A 15,726-nucleotide genomic window follows, 5' to 3' on the forward strand; every position below is an offset into this window, starting at 1 on the left:
AAACATGACTCACCTCATTTTCAAACTATCAGTGTCCGGTAATCTTGCGCACTTTGTATAATGACCTCGTTTAGGCAAAATTGTACACATATGGTGTCCAATTATTGACAAAAAACATTCCAGAAAAATATTTTAAAAATCAGTTTGCAAAACCATTGAAATTAAATGTGGATTTCTAGTGCAGTTTTTGTTCACTACAAATCAAAAAATATATAATCACTAATAATAGTGGACAATTACAACAATGTAATAAAAAAGTACCGGTATGCGTGAAAAAAAAACCATAACAGGTTTGATACCACGATCATGCTTCCATAGTGTACAGAAAATATCAAAACTAGGCCATTGCGCATGCGGAGATCATACCAAATTGGTTTGACAGAATGGCGGGAAATGATGACTATGTCGTCTGATGCGATATATTTTCATGGCAAAAAATACCATAACTGATCGGATATTGTGCAATGGAATGCTTAATTACACATTGGATTTATGAATTCTTAATTTAAAGTATGAAAACGCTAAAGACTGCAGGGAATTTGTGATTCATTTTGAAGTTTTCGTAAGAAGGCCAGTGTTTACCATGTATAGGGATGACGCAACCGGTGTTTAAATGTAATGATCGAATTTAATTTTGCATGGAATACGTAACTTTTAAATCCGTTAATTCTTTAAAATGTGAAATTCCATCTTTCATCACTAAAGAAAACCATTCGTCGTCTGCGAGATTCGCAAATGCGAAGTGCGCAAGATTACCGGACGCGCAAGATTACCGGACTTAACTGTACACTTCGAAACACGGGTTAAGTAAGTCAACGTGTATTGTGGGTCGAACACTATTCTTAATACAGCTGTTATTACAATTCATAAATGGTCCATTTGCTGAAGGGCGAGTATAAGGCAAATGGACGCATTTTTTTTTCTGTTTTATAACTGGTTATCATTTTTTTAAACCACATAAACACCAATGCTTATTTTTTTGAAGATTACACTGCAAGTTAGGCAAGTGATTTCAGTATTTAACAATGCTCAATGTTTACATTGAAAGTCTCATTGCACGCAACTTCAGGCTGGGATTATAGACCTGTGATGCTCACTAAAATAACTTCTTGAGGCCCGGGAATAGTTTATTATGAGACTTTAATCTATCGATGACTACAAGAAGACGAGACTTGGCAAAACATTAAATAATCTAAAAATTTGTGAAATTAACATTAATAACATGCAAGAGTAAAATGACATTGGTCACCTTTACACCCATGTATTCTGAAATGCCTGACTGAATAAGGTTAATTACTGAAAATTTAACTTAAGAAAAGCATATTTCTAAAACATCATTACAGAAGAAAACACTTGGTTTACATAAAACGAAAAAAACAAGTGTTATTTTGTCCGAATTATGTTGCCTTCCAGAAGTAGTTACACACTTGGTAGTGTGGCTCACACATGAGGTAGAATGGCCGTGGTAACTACTTGGGAGGCAAAACAACTAGGGGAAAGGAAACTACTTGGGAGCAAAACAACCTGATACTGTACAGAATTTAATTTTGTTTGAACATGTTGATTTTTGTAAACCACAATCATTTGCTTGTGAATTAAGTTTCTGTAATTATAAACCTGTTAATGAGTTAAAGAGTTTATATTTGTTTCAAAATATACATTCATATGTCTTTTTTCCAGGTCCACTGAAGCGTGTGAAGAAACTGTATTTTGATGATGAAACACTTCCAGTGCCACGTTCTACACACTATTGGAGACAGATTTAATGTAGAAAACTACACAAATATCTGAATAATGTTATGAAAAAGATGGATGAAATCCACCCATTACAGTTACCAGAAGCTCCTGTAGTTAGTCACCTAATTCCAGTTTAGTTCTCTGAGATTCTTGTGATGGTGAATGTTGAGGAACTCTGTGAAGTCCTAGTGTTTTAATTGACGCAAGATTTCATGCAAATTCAGAAGACACTAAGTATGCAGAATTCCGAACAGTATAAAAATAATTAAATAATGTGTAATTTGGTGACAAATTATAGTCAGTTATATACATGTATATGTATGTGTGTATCAGAAGATTTTGTAAGGACTTAAAGGAGAAGTACTTTTTGGTATTTCAGGGATAATTTTCTCCAGTTCTCCATAAAAGCTTATGTTTGGATACTCATTAGGAGTGCCTCGTAACGTTGTTTCTAATGAGTACCCACATAATGTTTTAAGATTAGAAATAATACAAAGTATCCCAGACCTATCAACAAACACTCCTCCTTAACATTAGTCCTCTGTTTGTGTATGATATATATATATATCTCATGATATGACAGCAATATCTTGCAGACACCACAGCAAGCAAAGTTTCAATGTGAAAATTTATTTGAAATATAATTTGAAAGAAGTCAAATTATCATTGTCTGAACTAGTTTATTTTAAATATGTAGAACAATTGTAGGACAATTGTAGACTTTGGTTCTAGACCTGTTCTACATGTGTTCTTATTCCCCACTAGAATGTTTGTAGAACTTACTGGTTCTTAAAGAGTTCTAAATGTGTTCTAGAACTACAGTTTAGAACATTTTTAGAAATTTCTTGAACTTATTTTGTTCTAGAAATGTTCTAAAAAATGTTCTTGTATATTATTGGAACAGTTTCAGAACTAAGCCTTGTTCCACAAATGTCTGGAATTATTCTAGAAAACAGTTCTGGAACAATTCCAGAACATAAGTTCTAGAACGCGAATATGGAACATTCTAGAACTGTTCTTGATGTTCTAGAACAGTTCCAGAACCGTTCCAATTTCTAGAACAAATCTTCGCAGGGGCTGGACAGCTTTGCCTTGAAGGCTGCACAGGCTTAACAGGGATGACACATCCATTCTTAGTAGAAAATGTTTTCTAGGATTAGCCTGTGCAAATTGCTAATCAAGGCAGAAAGCTTCATTGTTTATAAAATCTGCAACATTTGTTTTCCTTTTAAGTGTATGTTATCAAGGGAATATGTGGTCAACTTGTTTGTAGGGTTAATGTTATACCATTGCTGAAGTAATGGTCACTTTCTGTGGTTATGTCTGGTGTAGGGTTAATGTTATACCATTGCTGAAGTAATGGTCACTTTCTGTGGTTTTGTCTGGCTTAAATTTATTATTATCAATTGAGCCTGAGAAAGCAGCTGTCATTGACCATTGAAATATTACCCAAAATTGGTAGTTTCCTATACTCAGCCTTTTATCAGCCCTGAAGGGTTTAATGGGATATTTGTCAAGTTTGAACAATAACAATTGTGTGAATAGCCTGCAAGAGTGTATTGTTGAGTCCTTTTGAACACTGAATGAGGGATTTTGAAGGTCAGCTTGGTTACAGGTGTGATAGGGTTGCCATGGTTACTGAATAAATGTAATCAATGGACATGGGACTGAGTCAGGTGGGTCTTATAATGAAATTCAGATCTGGGTGTGAGTTTTCTTGGAGCATAATTTATAGTTATTGGCTGTGTTGAATAGAAATAATAAAGTATGGATTATTCATTGGGTAAAGGAGCCCTGAAATGTGTCCTGTTATCCATGTTTGTAGATCAAACATACTCAAAACAAGTCACAAATGCAATCACAGAAGTACACATTTAATTTTGTGTGAAGAATGTCATTGTGTTAAAAGAATGTACTGGTGTATTAGAAAGGTAAAAACTGTGCTTACCTCAAAATTGCAGAAAATGTTGAAAGCTTTTTTCATTTTACATGCTTGTATCGAAAATAAAACCATTTAATGATTAGTCTTAAACCATTAAACCAGTTTATATATTTGATGAGTACATAAAACATATTTTATGCGGACAAACATAATTTAAGTTGTTTTTAAGAGACATAAACTGTCTGACTGGCAGTCTGCACAGTCAAGTGTGAACAGTCATGATGCATGAATATGCGCCAGTTTTTCTGTTATAAAACAGCATTATAAAGCGCATCCTTTAATTACAAGTTGTGATTTAGCGTTATTTATAATGGTTTATTCAATCTGACCACTGGGGCATGTCATGTTACCGTATTTTGGATGACACTGAATTAAAAATAAATGTCATTATAGACAATAGTTCAGACTTCATTAAGGGTTGTTTAGCAATACGTCTTTTCAATACACCACCAATTTTAATTTGTATAATAACATGTAATTTAAGGTCAGGTTTAACCAAAGAAGGTCACATGACAAGCCCCTGTGATTCTGATTGTCAATCTGTGCTAGTATAATTTGATAGCGGTTACGACTACCATAGTGTCTGTTATCCATTTCAGTACTAACTTTTACTGTTCAGTCATTTATTGCAAATACTCTTTTTATGAAGCCTTACACACTGAGAATTATGAATCAAACTTTCAGGCGCTTGTTTGTAAAATAAATAACAACATCAAGACACAGTGGTTGTTTTAAAATCCGTTGACATGAACATTTGTGGTATGATATTTTACAGTCTCGTTTAGGAGTTTCCTAATATGTGATTGGCATGGACTGATAACAGTTTTGAAAGGTATGAAGTAATTTGTTTTCTTTTTGAAGTGGTGATAATCAGGGTTATTGAGATTATGTGATAAAGATTACACACATTTTGCTGTTGTCACTTTACATATTTATCTGTTGTAACTAGCTTGTGAGAAAACAAGGAGATTGTAGTGAATGGTTTCATATTTGGGATTATTTTTGGTCACTTTCATTTAGACTTAATATATTTACATTCTTCTATAAGCATTACATTTTAATTCTTATTTGACAGGTATTTTCTCAAAGAAACAAGTAAATCTAATGTTAAAGCGAAATCTGTTTAGAATATATGAATAATTGGATTTTAGTTGGGCATTGCCTGGGATCATCTATTTAAACCACTTGGTATCTCCTATGGAAACCAAACTGGAAATAAAAATTGTACATCATTTTGTGGATGATCAACATAGAATTTGAGTGCCATCTCTTGGTAGATGTTTGCATTTGGTGATAACATTGTGTTTACAAGAATATTGTCAATTAGCCCTTCAGTCTGTGGACTAGAGGTATGTGATAGCAATGACATATATAATTAAATGTCAAATGCAGATGGCTTACATGTGTACATTTATCTTCAGGCTTGTCTTTCCTTTTCTAAGTAATAATGTTTCGCTGAGAAGCAATTTTCGGTTATTTTAAAGCATGCTCATTCTGATTTACTTATTCAAGAAAAATTGTGCCATTACATGCCCTGAAGGGAGGCTTTCAAAAGACAAATGTTTAATGGGATTTCTTTGAGCCAGTGTTCATGTCATTACTTATAAAACAATATTTAAGGACTAAACACAATGAATATCTTTCATTTTATTTTGTTGGCAAATATTCTTTGATATTACTCCAGTTTTTCCTTTTCACATTTTGTCTTTAAACATTTGCGCTCTATGACAAAGTTTAAATAATTTACATGTTTTCTTAAAACATAAATTCCATGAAAAAGCTTGAAGAATGTGCTACCATAAATCAATTTCATAATTTTAATTGTGACACTGTAGACAATGCCTTGTTTAATGATAATTCAAATTAATTTTTAGAATTTACATAAAGGTGTCATAATTAACTTGTCATTAATTATGCCCTGGTTAAACTTAACACATATTATGTGTCATATGGACTTAACAGGTGGTTAAATTCCACTAAATTGTTAAAATATTTACGTATTGAGGTTTTTAAAAGTACAACAAGAACTTATGATTGTTTGTCTTAAAAAAATATATGCTGTAAAATTATTGTTATTAGCTCAAATTGATTTTGCTACCTGCAGCAATTTATATATATAGGATCTAGCTGGCACTAGTTGTTATATCATACCATATTTTATTAAACGAGTTCAGGAATTTTGTTAGTAAGCGAGCTTTGGCGAGCTTACTTACAAATTTCCTGGACGAGTTTAATAAAATATGGTATTATATGACAACGAGTGTCAGATCTTTTTTATCACATGCTTTAAAATGAGCATATTAAATAAATATTTACGCAAACGTAATGATAAATCCCGAATATTGTTTATATTTCGTGACGTCATTTGACATTGCAACGTCATTTCAGCAAAATAACAAAATGCGATTGGTCAATAAACGAAAATTGAGCCAATGAAAACGCTTTAAAAGTATATTACACATGTGTAAGATAAAAATATTATAATATAATGGTTATATAACATGGGAAACAGGGTATTGGCATGTGATAAAATGTTTTATGATAACTCCATATCAGCAAATGAATTATCAAAATTAATGTTACAAGTATGATTTGTTATAGTAATAAATGGAAATTGTGATTTTGTACAATTATGAACACCTGACAGGTTCTCTATAAAAAAAATGAAGGGAATTGGTGAAAATGATTATCAGTACATGTAATCACCATCAAATTTTTAAGTTATCAAAGAGCAAGAAACTTTTGGCAACAGCTGTGTCTGTTCTGCAGATACCTGCAGCAGACCACAAAATAAGTTTAATTAAGAGTTGTAAATTTTATTTTTAGTTTCTTCTTTGCCAGCATGTATAGACCTAAGACGGCTCTTCAACAGTTTTGTCTGATAGTACTGTAAATTATCATATAAATGCCCCTCCCCTAAAAACATCCCCTCACCCATATTTAGCTCACCTGAGCTAACTCTGAGTTTAATATTCATGAACCATTGGTCAGAACATTTGTTCAAAAAATATCTTTCCCAAGTTTAAAATTAAAAATGGGCTTAGAAAAGAAAGTTTCATGAAATACATTCATTATTTTAAACACTGCTTAGTCAGACTTGTTGAGTGCCTCAGGGCCCATGGCACTCTTTTCTGAATTTGATAATGTGTCTCTTCTGAATTGTAATGCAATGTAACTAAGTATTGGGATGTTGTATAATGGGAGATATATAGGAATGAGCTTGTCTGTCGGTCGGTCCGTGTCCGCTCTCTAATTCAAGTAGTTTTCACCTGATCTTCACCAAACTTGGTCAGAAGTTGAATCTACATGATGTCTAGGCCAAATTCGAACATGGGCCTTGCCGGGTCAAAAACTAGGTCACTGCATTTTAAACATTCAGCATGTTGTCCGCGCTCTAATTCAAGTAGTTTACATCAGTCTGCTTCACCAAACTTGGTTAGATGTTGTTTCTAGATGGTGTCTAGGCAAAGTTCAAACATGGGTCATGGAAGGTCAAAAACTAGGTCATGGGGTCACTAAGTGCGTTTTAAACATTGAGCATGGTGTCCGCTCTCTAATTCAAGTAGTTTTCATCAGATCTTCACCAAACTTGGTCAGAAGTTGTATCTAGATGGTGTCTAGGTCAAGTTCGCATATGGGTCATGCCGGGTCAAAAACTAGGTCACTGGGTCACTTAGTACGTTTTACATATTCAGCATGGTGTCTGCGCTGTAATTGAAGAAGTTTTCATCCATCTTCACCACACTTGGTCAGAAGTTGTATCTATATGATGTGTAGGTCAAGTTCAAACATGGGCCATGCAGGGTCAAAAACCAGGTCACATGGTCACTTAGTGCGTTTTAAACATTGAGCATGGTGTCCGCTGTTTTTTGTGAAGACAACATGCAAAATATTCTGTGTCAATGCGGCATGGGGGGGGGGGTATTCGTCACGTCTGTGACAAAGCTCTAGTTGTGCATAACTTTAAACATGCACATTTTCTGCTTTAAGATTAAGAGCTTTTGACTGTACGTCTTTTTTATAATTAAAATGTTGTTGCACTGTATGTACCATTGTAATGCGTTTTAAATTTAAAATATATTTGTATTGCAAAAGTGTTTTCTCATCGTGGATGTTTTAATGTGTTGTGTCTCATATTACATCACAAAGATAAATGGATTGTTAATTCATTAATGTAAATAACATACTAATGAAAGTTTCATGTGTAAGATCAGGATTATAACTTCTTCGTCTTTTTTAAAATGGGGGGGGGGATACTTCAATATCTTTTATCAAGAAAAAACTATAGTTTGTCCACAAATATAATAGATAATGAATTGTCAACTTGGATAGCATGATTATAAGTATATGACAATACATTTCTATGACTGTTGAAAGTTTAGTTAAAAATACAGCCTCATAAACTGTATTCTGCCAGTTAAGATTGTACAGGAAGTCATTGTGGGCTTATGGTTAAGACATTCACATATGGCGTGGGAGGTGGAACCTCGAGCCTTACATGGGACATCATCTGTCCTTTTGACTTTTGGAACAGCAGCTAGTTGAAGTAAGGGGTACTGATTTTCTTCCTGCCAACTTACCCTTTCCCCCATAAGAAGCAAAGCGAAAATGACTTGCAACCAATATAAAACCAGAACAGCCTGTGAGATACTCACAGTCTTACTCGCAGTCTGTTCAGGTGTTATGCTGTTTGCAGCTCATCAGTATCAAAAGATTGGAAATATAGCCTTTAAAACTTGAGGATAGGAGTTGGGATAAAGATGTTCATCAGGAAAGGTTGCAAATAAGTCAAATTGGCCTGACCTTACTGGCAAGAGAGTGATATTATGATAAACAACCACTTATAATCATATCTCTTAATAGGGAGATGGGCAATTAGCATACATTCCTGTCTTCTGTATTGGACATGCATAACACCTTTGTCTAGGCAAGATCTGGGGTCATCCTGGGCATCCAAAGATAATAGCTGGACGTGTCCAGTTGTCCCTTACATGAAAAAGGACTGACAAATGTTGTATGTTGTTACATTGCCTTTTTTGCATGTCAGTATTGCAAGAGCCAGGAACTGAATAGTAAATGGTATGAAAGATTTAGTTGAACCATGCATAATGTGCGAACATAGCAAATTTAAGTTATGGAACAAGATAATCTAAGTTTTGCCTGAACCCATTTATGCCTTGCGGCTTGAAAAAAGGCCTAGGCAAACAGCGTGAGACCCAGATGAGACGCTGCATGATGCGGCGTCTCATCTGGGTCTGCACTGTTTGCTTAAAGGAATTTCTGTGAGAAGTATTTTAAATATGGAAATAAATATACTAGACATCCCTAATTTTGGAAATTAATTGATCCAATTTAGAAGGATGGGAGAGTCCACTAGGCATAAATGGGTTAATATGTTCTGTTTACTGCTAAGTAAACAAAATACAATTTATTAGTGTTGCACAGCACTACTAATGTAAAGCAAAAAAACCCTACATAGTCTGTCATTTGGTAGCAAACTGGTAATAATTAATTATTCTTTACAAGACCAAACAATTTTTTTTCACTGTAGTGTGAGATGTATGTTAGAAATATAATGTGTTAATTTGTCAATAAAATGCCTGTTTATCTTTCACAAAATTGTGTTGTCTATCACACCTTCAGTTAAAACTATTTCTTTGATCTTTCTTTACTTTGAAGATGCTGTCAACAACCAGATCAATGGGCAGTTTTGTGGTCAATGTGGCTGAAATGTCCACTTTAAAAAACTGTTGTGGCTTTGATATTTTTATTGGTACAGATACAGAGGTCCATTAGCAAGTAAATTTAATTGTTTCAGGGCTCACGCTGGGTTCAAATTTTAGGGAGAAGTGACTTCTCCCTAGACACTGATTTAGGGAGAAGTGAGGAGACTTTAGAGAGAAGTGGAGAGACTTGGACAAAGGGTTTGCTTGTAGGGGGTTACAACACACATATATGTGATAGTAATAATAGACACAACAGATAAATAACCATAATTTTACTAGCTCTTTATTCAATCCATTTTGATGTAAATATACATAATATTATAAAGACTTAAGTACTTCAAAAGAAAACACTGTTGACTTCTTAATTTGACTGACCTTGTCCTCAAGAATGACACTAGACAGGGCATTTTGAAGTTCTGTGACGCTCTGGTGGTGAGTGTAGGAGGGCGAAGACTCTTGATACACTCAATCCAATGTTTGTAGCATACGACAGCATATGTTTCATTTCTTCTTTGGGTAGTTCTCTTTTCGCAATGTGGTACGCAGTCTTCAGAAGATTGGTAGCATACACGTCGTCTTTGTTCAACTTTTTGGCAAGCAATGTTTGCATAGGTTTTTGCGCCGAAATTGTCGAGGATTTCAGGGCGTTGATGTGTTGCCCAGATGAAGCATGTCTAGTGTGGTTTGTGGTTTTACTTGGAACCTTGTGACCATTTGAATATGGGCTGTCAATCTTGGCACCTCTGAAATAAGAAAAAATACTTAGTCAATGGTCATAACTTTTACAAATTAAAATAACAAGAAAATACCCAGATGCACAACTTCACATGGTAAGCAAGTTTCAAGACTGTATGTGACGACGGGTGGCACAGAAAATCAATTTAAGTTTGGCGTGTAAAAAAATGCTTTATACGTAGACATGCCCGTATTCACATAATTTCATAAACTTCCTGTCGAATTTAGCAAGACCGTAGAGAAGAAAATATTGAAAGCAATCAACTAGATTATTCAACAGAAATTAAGTAATAATGAACGAAGATGCATCATAGACATTTATATAATAATAATAATAATAATAATCGTCCGCTGATATGTAAATTAATTTAGTAATAATGAACGAAGATGCGCCATAGAAACTTATAATAATAATAATCGTCCGCGGATACGTAAATTAAAGTGATATTATGCGCATCTAACAGTATATGCTATGTTTATAGGTGTCTATCGCAACCGTTGTTTATTTTTGGTGTTTTCACTTCATATACACTTATATTTGTTAATGCAGCATCAACATACTAAAACAATATCCCGGAAAGAGAAAAATAATGCATTTGAATATCAACCGTACTCTCGTTTTGACAACTGACGACAGAATAATTTGATGTACGATGTGAATCTCAATTTAGTTTTAGTGCAGATTCGTTCATACGACACAAAGACACAATTTTGTTTCACGGATCATTTCGGCTAAGAAGACTGGGACAATCATGTAAAATATCGAAATTTATAATAATAATAATCGTCCAGGAATACGTAAATTAATTTAGTAATAATGAACGAAGATGCGTCATTGAAATTTATAATAATAATAATTGTCCGCGGATACGTAAAACACATCTACAAAACAAACTTATAACCTTAGTTAACTGAACATACCTGCAGATATTGCAGTGCCATAGACCTGTATCGTCTTTGACATACCAGTCAAACGAATCTTGACAGAGTGTTTTAGAGAATTTTCTCTTACTTTCACATTCACTTTCATCGTCAATTTTTCGTTTCGACCCGGGTTTGGGCGATTGACCATTTAGCCATGATTCTAAAGACATTTCACTACGTGTACAGTCCAGAGAATAATGCCAAGAAAAGCGCTCATTCAGGCTGGTCAGTGAAAACCATATGTACAAGTACAAATAATGGCAAGATGTAATGTGTGCTGTGGTCAGCATCCCATCATGATTAGAGTAATTAGGCCACGACTTTTTTTTTTATTGGTTTACAAAAAATTTTTGGAAAATGGTCCATCCGGCGGTCGAAAAAAAAAAAAAAAAAAAAATCCATTCAATGAATAGAAAAAAAAAATAAAACTAATAACACCAGGCCGCGAGTTCACAAAACAATTTTGCAAATAAAAATCGATTTTAACTGACAGATTTTCATTTTTGCCAATCAATTTCAATGGAAATCCATTTTCAATGACGAGCAAAATCGATTTTCAATTGGAAAAAAATGCTTTGTTAACACGGGGCCTGAACAAAGACAACATAACTTTTATAACCTTTATAAACATAGAGACAACAAATCAAATTATGCAAAGAAATACATCTTTATCTTCAAATGCAATGCGCAATTGTAATCAATCCATTAATACATGATATGACTATCTAAATCACCCTATACTAGAGCATTTTAATAAAACACAGACGTAGGAACAAAATGAAGAGACGTGCATAATCTCCATATTGTCATCTAACCAGAATACATGTACATGATATTACTACATGTATCTAAATCACTCTTTACTTGAGCATTTTAATAAAACACAGACGTAGGAACAAAATAAAGAGACGTGCATATTAATTCTTCATATTGTCATCTGACCAAAATACATGATATGACTATTTAAATCACTCTATACTAGAGCATCTTAATAAAACACATATGTAGGAACATACTAGAGCATTTTAATTAAACACAGACGTAGGAACAAAATGAAGAGACTTGCATATAAATCTCCATATTGTCATCTGACCAAAATACATTATATGACTAGAGCATTTTAATAAACCACAGACGTAGGAACAAAATGAAGAGACGTGCATAATCTCCATATTGTCATCTGACCAAAATACATGATATGACTATCTATATCACTCTATACTAGAGCATTTCAATAAAACACAGACGTAGGAACAAAATGAAGAGACGTGTAAAATCTCGATATTGTCATCTGACCAAAATGAATATGACTATGTAAATCACTCTATACTAGAGCATTTTAATAAAACACAGACGTAGGAACATACTAGAGCATTTCAATAAAACACAGACCTGGAACAAAATGAAGCGACATGCATAATCTCCATATAGTCATCTGACCAAAATACATTATTAAAATGACTAGAGCATTTTAATAAAACACTGACGTAGGAACAAAATGAAGAGACGTGCATAATCTCCATATTGTCATCTGACCAAAATACATTACATGACTAAAGCATTTTAATAAAACACAGATGTAGGAACAAAATGAAGAGACGTGCATAATCTCCATATTGTCATCTGACCAAAATACAGCTTGTCCCCATGTCTCCTTTCATCTACAACACCAATATTGTCTAAATGAGAGCTCATTAAATCCCAAAATGGATCAAGTCTAGTGTCCTTTGGTCTGCCATTATTTTTTCTCAAGTCGTACAATAGCTCAGTACTGTCAGAGTTCAAAAGAAACTCTGTAACCCTATTGTTAACTTCTTCTTGACGTCGACTTTCTGCAGCAGTATCGTCTTCTGTCAAAAACCTATACATGTGACGCAAAACAGCAGGTTTGGGTCCACATTTGGAGTACCCTAAGAAGAACGATTTTCTCATACCACGAGTGGAAAACTTCGGCAGATCATGTTTTATAGCAGTAACAGCTTGAAGATCACCGTCTGGGTCAGCTGGACTCTTCCAGATGAAGGTATAGTTACCTATATAGTTACCAGACTTGTGACTGTAAAGTTTTGTCTGGAATGGTAACTGCAGTGCAGCTAACCACTTCTTCTTGTCATAAGCATCTTCTGGCTCAAAGTCATGGAGGAAAAGTGGCTCAAAGTCCTTTAGCAGTTTTATGGACTCGTACACTTTTGTATACTGCTCACTTAATTCACCATCAGAACACACCTGCACATCACGCATTACATTACTGTCATCCAATGATCTCACCGGCTCATTTAGTTGTCTGTTTGCTGCTGATCTTTGGACCTGTTGCTTTAGGAAATCTGCATACTTTATCATGGAAGATGTAAGTTTCTCACACTTAACTCGAAAGTTTGCAAATTGTTTGTTCAGGAAATAGCCACAAGATGTCATAGCTACCATGCTAGCAATTTTTTCGTCCAGTTTTTCAACAAGGACCTGGAAACAAAAATAATTTCTATAAATAAATGATCAAATTACACTTTCTTGTTGTTTATACGTTTTATCAATTGACATTGAAATGCTTCAGGCCTCAGAGCAAAACTAATTTCTCTATTTTTATCTTTGACAAACATTCTTACTAAGTTTCATCAAGACTTTGTTCATCAACATAGCCTCAAAAGTGGATTTTGCTCCTCCGATAGGATTGTCAAAACAAATATTGGTAGGTAACATCTATTGTCGTTTTCTCTCCATCGAGTTGCCGTGCTGCCTTTACTTCCCGTATGGAAAAACTTTCATCGTGTATTTTGGAAAATAAAGTGTGGCCAATTGTTTCATCTAGTTCGCCTCCTACTAAATGTTTATATGAAGAAACGCTATGACCAAAAAAATTTACTTCGAAAAAAGCCATATTTCGAGGTGTGTACCTATATAGCGGCCATTTGCAATATCCGACAGGTTTAAGTTAATACATGCGTTTTGAAAAGCGAGCACGATGTCCAATATATGTGAACCAGTCGTCGATTGTACTTACCTGATTTTATTCGCAACCGCACTCAAACCGGATCGTTTTTTTTCTAGTTTCGCTACTTTTTCAGTGCGGTCGGGAATTAATTAAAAAAAAAAAAGACGATTTTCCGATTTTATTTTTTTTCGCATTTTCCAAAAATTAGGGTCGGCGGTTTTGTAAACCAACAAATATAAAAGTCGTGGCCTTAAGAAACAATTGTAGTTGATAAGAAGTTGGCTGGTATGCCCAAACTTCAATTCTGAGGTACCTTCTGCTTTCTTAGTATTTCACAGCTACACAGTGTTTTATTCACTACAAAATCCTGGAAGCACATGCAAAAATTGTTGGAAATCGAGATGTGTAGTCTGTTTAGTATCAGAGCGACTAATAACCAAAAATAATGATAAATATTTTGCGGACACTGAAAATTAATTACGATAGCGCAAGTTTCTTTTGTTTGTACAACTTACCTTACCTTACCATTTACTCGCCGCAAAATTATTGCACCTTTTTGCGTTTCAAAAAATTCGCCGAAACATCAAAATAAAGCAACGATTCTTGCCGACAAACGATTACAAGTGTATGAAGACGATAATTCATCGTAATGACGTTAATTGATCAATTAATATGGCAACATCACCCCCGTGGATTATCCCTTATCAATTTTAAATCAATAACACTTGACACAAAGTAGCAAACTTCAATTATCACCCCGCTTGCACGTGACTGCATTCGAGTTGAACACTGACTTGACGAATATCGTTCGCCGATTGGATAAGTTCGGAGGTTGGGAGAATCGGGGGCGGGGTTTACCTCAAATTACATGTCGCTCAATTGCGACACGCTCCGGGCAGCGACAGTGTTTATTGGAAATTGAATCAGACCTTGACATCGAAAAAACCGGATGTAAACAAATTCCGATGAAAGGGCGACTGGACGTCGCTTTTTATCTACAATTTCTTAAATTTTAGGCGACGTTTGGCGTAGAGAAAGCGACTTTGTCGCTCACGTCGCCCCCTAGCGCGAGCCCTGTGTTTGTGCTTTAAATTTATTGGTGTACATGTTATATCTGGTAATGGAAAATTGGGATGTTATTTGTAAGAGATGAGATGTGAAGTGTTAACTATATTCATAAGGCATTCTGGAAAAAAAAGTTATTTTAATAAAATATTTTTCTAATAGGAAAATGCTATAATGCATTTTGCATGTAGAAAGAGGGATTGAACAAAATTACTGTACACATTATAAAATACCTGGCAAACCATCTGCAGTCCATACATTTACGTCGGTTTGCCAACTCCTCAAATAAAGATGCACAATCGTAAAATAAAAAAAGGTTAAATGCAAGTAGAACTGAGTATTGTAATTTGACACAAATATAATAAAACATGTCAGACATGTCATTGGTGGATTATTTGCCATCAGAAAACAGATTTAAGTAGCAGTTTTATTGTTAGGTAATTTGCAAGTAATATAAAATGAATTGAAGTTGAAATACAACAACAACAGAACTTTGATGTAAGTGTTGCTTTCAATACAAAGTTGAAATCAGATGAAATGAAGAGCATCATATTTATCCCAGCGCTGTCTGTTGAAGTTGTGGAAGAAGTTGCATTTTGACATTGAAATTTTGTTGAATTTTAAAATAAGTGTACATGTATTAAAACACACGCATATAATTTAGTGGG

General features: G+C 34.4%; 2 protein-coding genes across 6 annotated transcripts in view; one reads left to right on the plus strand and one right to left on the minus strand.

Moving 5' to 3' along the window:
* Positions 1-15,726, plus strand: part of LOC127880545 (prickle planar cell polarity protein 3-A-like) — a 101,182-nt gene that overhangs the window by 40,317 nt on the left and 45,139 nt on the right. The window contains exon 1 of one of the 4 annotated variants that reach the window (XM_052427872.1): positions 4,298-4,511. The exons of 2 other annotated variants lie outside the window; for them this stretch is intronic. The gene's annotated coding sequence lies outside the window, so the exon portion shown is untranslated. Of the gene's footprint in view, positions 1-4,297; positions 4,512-4,619; positions 5,029-15,726 lie in introns of those variants that run through there. One more of the 4 variants, XM_052427868.1, reaches the window with a different exon arrangement.
* LOC127880570 (uncharacterized) lies at positions 11,671-14,119 on the minus strand. 2 transcript variants are annotated; one of them, XM_052427892.1, is made up of 2 exons: positions 13,956-14,119; positions 11,671-13,524 (listed from the first exon to the last, which is right to left on the minus strand). In XM_052427892.1, exon 2 carries the CDS (start codon positions 13,486-13,488, stop codon positions 12,628-12,630), a length of 861 nt encoding a protein of 286 aa, XP_052283852.1. In that variant the 5' UTR covers positions 13,489-13,524; positions 13,956-14,119; the 3' UTR covers positions 11,671-12,627. The 2 variants fall into 2 exon arrangements, with proteins under 2 accessions (XP_052283852.1, XP_052283848.1); XM_052427888.1 differs by having other exon boundaries at positions 13,668-14,114.

The sequence above is a fragment of the Dreissena polymorpha genome, chromosome 1 (genome assembly GCF_020536995.1).
Source record: "Dreissena polymorpha isolate Duluth1 chromosome 1, UMN_Dpol_1.0, whole genome shotgun sequence".
Lineage (NCBI taxonomy): Eukaryota > Metazoa > Mollusca > Bivalvia > Myida > Dreissenidae > Dreissena > Dreissena polymorpha.